This window comes from Mustelus asterias, unplaced genomic scaffold (genome assembly GCF_964213995.1).
Source record: "Mustelus asterias unplaced genomic scaffold, sMusAst1.hap1.1 HAP1_SCAFFOLD_2550, whole genome shotgun sequence".
Lineage (NCBI taxonomy): Eukaryota > Metazoa > Chordata > Chondrichthyes > Carcharhiniformes > Triakidae > Mustelus > Mustelus asterias.
In genome coordinates this window covers 35,745-41,973 of record NW_027592495.1, presented here as the reverse complement: position 1 = coordinate 41,973, position 6,229 = coordinate 35,745, and the positions used below count along the sequence as shown (strand labels likewise).

At 57.1% G+C, this 6,229-nt stretch overlaps 1 protein-coding gene across 1 annotated transcript in view; it reads right to left on the bottom strand.

The window, feature by feature from the left end:
- Window positions 1-451: 451 nt before the first annotated feature.
- cunh14orf119 (chromosome unknown C14orf119 homolog) overlaps window positions 452-6,229 on the bottom strand; it is an 8,127-nt gene continuing 2,349 nt past the window's right edge. Inside the window, exon 2 of the mRNA XM_078207644.1 lies at window positions 452-1,055. Within this exon, the coding sequence (XP_078063770.1) occupies window positions 683-1,051 (369 nt within the window). The 5' untranslated portion in view covers window positions 1,052-1,055 and the 3' untranslated portion in view covers window positions 452-682. The remainder of the gene's footprint in view (window positions 1,056-6,229) is intronic.

Sequence of the window (6,229 nt, the reverse complement as noted above, 5' to 3'; positions counted from 1 at the left end):
GACAGGTACAGCACGGGGTTAGATACAGAGTAAAGCTCCCTCTACACTGTCCCCCCATCAAACACTCCCAGGACAGGTACAACACGGGGTTAGATACAGAGAGTGACGCTCGCTGGTCGTGTTTTGAGGTACTAACCTCTGTCTCTCTCTCTCTCTCGCTCCGCCCCCCCAGGTCAGTGGGCGGACACTTCTCGCCGTCCCCAGACGAGACGACAGCTCAGCCGGCGCCCGGATCTGTCATGGCGGCTGCTCTCGGCGGAGCGCTGGTGGTCGCCTTGGCCGGGGGGGCCTTGGGGGTGGCCCTGTACCGCAAGGTTCGGGGCGGGAGGGGGCGGGTGCACGCTGGCAACTGGAGGCTGGCGTGACTCTCCCAGCTGTTCCCGCCACCCCCCCCAGACTCGGACCCCCTTCCCTCGCCAACAAGAAGCCAACAGACCACCCGGACGCCCAATCACAGAGCACAGTTATTTTATTGGCTTGAACAGAGGGAGTGGGGAATGAAGAGATTGGCCGGGTTGGAGCTCCCCCCCGCAGTCTAATATTCTGGAATGTTCCATCGGCGTTCCAAGGCACAGTGTGAATCCACCCCCCCCCCCCCACAAGTCTTCTCGCTTGGTTGAGTCTCCAAGATGGCGGCAGGTTTGACCTTGTGGAGGAGTCGGCGGGGGTCAGGGGTGAAGGGTCAGTCCTTGCCCACCGTGGCTGCCACCTCATGGTAGAAACGGGCCACGAAGTCAGGCTCCATCTCCTCCAGCCGGGCCACCAGGCTGTTACGTTCCACCTCCGTCCATCCCTCAAACCAGCGACCCCACAGACGCAGCTGGCAGTGGAAGAGTGTGGGGGGCCTCTCTCCCAGCCCCAGCCCCCCCAGGTCGTCCAGCAGCGACCACACCTTACCCGGCACCGCCCGCCTCACCAGCTGGCCCAGGAACACCTCCCGCTGGGCCGCGGTCCAACCCCCGAACCAGTGCAGCACGCAGCGGATCTCCTGCGACGTGACGTAGGAGCCGGGGCTCGGGACAGGCTCCAAGCTCGCCGCGTCGCACATCATCCGGCTGCAGAGAGAGAGGGGGAGGGGGAGAGAGAGAGGGAGAGGCGGTCAGTGTCGGGGTGACAGAGAGAGACAGACAGAGAGAGAGGGAGAGGGTCAGTGTCAGGGTCACAGAGAGAATGAGGGAGAGAGAGAGACAGAGAGAGGGTCAGTGTTGGGGTCACAGAGAGAATGAGGGAGAGAGAGAGACAGAGAGAGGGTCAGTGTTGGGGTCACAGAGAGGGGGCGACACAAAGAGAGAGAGACGCAGACACGGACAGAGATGGGGGGAACAGACAGAGGCACACAGACACACAGGCAGAGACACACACACAGGCAGAGACACACACACAGGCCGACACACACACACAGACCGACACACACACACAGACCGACACACACACACAGACCGACACACACACACAGACCGACACACACACACAGACCGACACACACACACAGACCGACACACACACCGACACACACACACACACACCGACACACACACACACACACACCGACACACACACACACACACACCGACACACACACACACACACACCGACACACACACACACACACCGACACACACACACACACACCGACACACACACACACACCGACACACACACACACACCGACACACACACACACACCGACACACACACACACACCGACACACACACACACACCGACACACACACACACACCGACACACACACACACACCGACACACACACACACACCGACACACACACACAGACCGACACACACACACAGACCGACACACACACACAGACCGACACACACACACAGACCGACACACACACACAGACCGACACACACACACAGACCGACACACACACACAGACCGACACACACACACAGACCGACACACACACACAGACCGACACACACACACAGACCGACACACACACACAGACCGACACACACACACAGACCGACACACACACACAGACCGACACACACACACAGACCGACACACACACACAGACCGACACACACACACAGACCGACACACACACACAGACCGACACACACACACAGACCGACACACACACAAAGACCGACACACACACACACCGACACACACCGACACACACACACACCGACACACACACACACCGACACACACACACACCGACACACACACACACCGACACACACACACACCGACACACACACACACCGACACACACACACACCGACACACACACACACCGACACACACACACACCGACACACACACACACCGACACACACACACACCGACACACACACACACCGACACACACACACACCGACACACACACACACCGACACACACACACACCGACACACACACACACCGACACACACACACACCGACACACAGACACACACACACACCGACACACACACACACCGACACACACACACACCGACACACACACACCGACACACACACACCGACACACACACACACAGACCGACACACACACACACAGACCGACACACACACAGACCGACACACACACACACAGACCGACACACACACACACAGACCGACACACACACACACAGACCGACACACACACACACACAGACCGACACATACACACACACAGACCGACACATACACACACACACACACAGACCGACACACACACGCACGCACACACAGACCGACACACACACACAGACCGACACACACACACAGACCGACACACACACACACAGACCGACACACACACACACAGACCGACACACACACACACAGACCGACACACACACACACAGACCGACACACACACACACAGACCGACACACACACACACAGACCGACACACACACACACAGACCGACACACACACACACAGACCGACACACACACACACAGACCGACACACACACACACAGACCGACACACACACACACAGACCGACACACACACACACAGACCGACACACACACACACAGACCGACACACACACACACAGACCGACACACACACACACACAGACCGACACACAGAGACAGAGATGCACACACACACAGAGACAGAGACGCACACACACACAGAGACAGAGACGCACACACACACAGAGACAGAGACGCACACACACACAGAGACAGAGACGCACACACACACAGAGACAGAGACGCACACACACACAGAGACAGAGACGCACACACACACAGAGACACACACACACACACAGAGACACACACACACACACAGAGACAGAGACGCACACACACACAGAGACACACACACAGAGACAGAGACGCACAAACACACACACAGGAAGCCACAGTATTTATATGGCTGGTTCCAGTTCAGTTTTTGGACAATGGTAACCCCCAGGATGTGGAATCATAAAAATCCCGACAGTGCAGGAGGCGGCCATTCGACCCATCGGAGCTGCAGCGACCACAGTCCCACCCTATCCCCATAGCCCCGTGTATTTACCCTAGCTCGTTCCCCCTGACACTGAGGGGCAATTTAGCACGGCCAGTGCACCCTAACCGGCGCGTCTTCCGGACTGTGGGAGGAAACCCACGCAGACACGGGGAGAACGTGCAGACTCCGCACAGACCGTGACCCGAGCCGGGGATCGAAGCCGGGGTCCCTGGTGCTGAGAGGCAGCAGCGCTGACCCACTGTGACACCCCAGGTGAATGTCAATGGAAGTTTCTGTTCAGGGGAATAACTGTGCTCACCATTAAATAAACAAAACTCCTGAAGCTGTCTGTCTCTCTCTCTCTCTCTTCCAATGGGGCCCCTGCACACACTGTGTGTGTGTGTGTCTCTCATTGGGGTGGCAGGGACTGATGGGGGGGGGGGGGTGGCCTGCCCCTTTAAGTGATACACACACACACACCCTGGCGGAAACAGCCGAAGGTCCACGGAAGTTGCCGAAGTCTGGGGACCGGAAGTGGGGCGAATGATGGGGAGAGCGGAAGTGGGGCGAAGCGGGACCAGACGTTGGTCGATGCGGGACCGGAAGTGGGTGGAAGCGGGGCCGGAAGTGGGGCGAAACGAGGCGACCGGAAACGTTTAAAAAACAATTATTTTGTAAACCATAAAATAAAGGATTGTTCGGCTGTGGTTAATGAATGTTGTCGGACCCGGAATAAAAGGGAGGGAGGAGGGAGGGGGCCTTGATTTATTGGGTGACTTTTATCCTTCAGGTAAACAAGCGACGGAAATTGCCGAGTGTTTCCGGAAATTGCCGAAGGAGGATCTCTGCCTCTCTCTCTCTGGGGGAAGATATAAAATCGGGGCGGGACAATTGGGGGGAGGTAAAGATTGGAAAAATAAGATGTAAACAGTCGGGCTTTCCGGAGATAGCCGAGCTCCTGATGTTTGTGGGGGGGCGGTGACCTCTGCAGCCCCTCCCGCCCCTGTCAGGGGACGGCCTACAGCCGGAAAGAGCCGAAGGCTCTCCGGAAAGAGCCGAAGGCTGGAGACGGTGATGTCACTGGCTCCGCCCCCCCACCCGCGGCGGCCCACCGCCGGAAAGAGCCGAGTTCGGAGGGGGTGTCTGTGACGTATCTCTAGCCCCGCCCCTCCTCGACGCGACCTGCGCTTGGAGCAGCCCGCTGCCAATCACCACCCTAGTCCCGCCCCCCCCCCCTCCAGCGGAAAGAGCCGAGGACCGGGGGCTCTGTGACGTCACAACGCCGTCCCTCCGGCCCCGCCCCGCCATTGGAGGAGCGGCTGTCAATCACCGGGTTCAGCAGCCTCACTCCAGGTTCAAGTCCAACAGGTTTGTTTGGGAGCGCAAGACACGAGCTTTCGGAACAGGCTGCTCCTTCTTCAGGCGAGGGAGTTGTGCTCACAAACAGGGCACACAGAGACACAAACTCAATTTATAAAATAATGGTTGGGATGCGAGTCTTTACAGCTAATCAAGTCTTAAAGGTACGGACAACGCGAGTGGCCGCTTTTAAGGTCAAACCAAATAAACAAACTCAAGTTAAATCAGGACAAAGTAAAAAGGGGGCAGCTCCCCAAAAGGAGGGGGAACAGCCCGCACAAAAATCAAAGTACAAAGGAAACTTAAAAACATCAAATCGTAATGCGATTATTAGGGTCGATCACGCACCCCAACCCCTGCGTGGAAGGCGTCAACCGCGCCCACCGCACGCTCCCTCTCCGGGGACACCTGGTCGCGAAGGTAGCCGCGGTAGAGGGGCAGACAGTCAGGGTGGACGGCCCCCCTCGATCGCCCGCTGCCTGGACTTTGTAAATGGCGCGTTTCGCCAGGAGTAGGTTCACGAGGAGGTCGCCATCCCGACCCGACCCTCTCCGCGCCGGGTGTCCGTAGATCAGGAGCGTGGGACTGAAGTGCAAACAAAACATCAATAAAAAGGTTCTTTAGGAAAACAAAAAGGGAGTGCAGCCTAAGACACACAACACAGACGTGGTCCACGGACTCCACAAGGCCACAGAAAGGGCAGTCTTCGGAGCCCGTGAACCCTACGGCTGTACAGAACTGCTGCATGCATCACCCTCCACCCCAGGTCCCCGACGTAATTGTGGGAGATCCGTCCGTAGACAGACCTCCACCGGGGCGAGAGGCTTAAGCACAGGTTAAAGAAATGTGTATTGTCTCCAGATAGGACAGTTAGTGAGATTTTGCAAGTGAGATTTCAACTCGGCCAACATTGTCTACCTGATACGCTGCAGGAAAGGATGTCCCGAGGCATGGTACATTGGGGAGACCATGCAGACGCTGCGACAACGGATGAATGAACACCGCTCGACAATCACCAGGCAAGAGTGTTCTCTTCCTGTGGGGGAGCACTTCAGCGGTCACGGACATTTGGCCTCTGATCTTCGGGGAAGCGTTCTCCAAGGCGGCCTTCATGACACACGACAGCGCAGAGTCGCTGAGCAGAGACTGATAGCCAAGTTCCGCACACATGAGGACGGCCTCAACCGGGATCTTGGGTTCATGTCACGCTATCTGTAACCCCCACGACTTGCCTGGGCTTGCAAAATCTCATTTTGGTAGATAGCTAGGTGATGCATTTTGGTAGATTGAACCAGGGCAGGATTTACTCAGTTAATGGTAGGGCGTTGGGGAGAGTTACAGAGCAAAGAGATCTCGGGGTACATGTTCATAGCTCCTTGAAAGTGGAGTCACAAGTGGACAGAGTGGTGAAGAAGGCATTCGGCATGCTTGGTTTC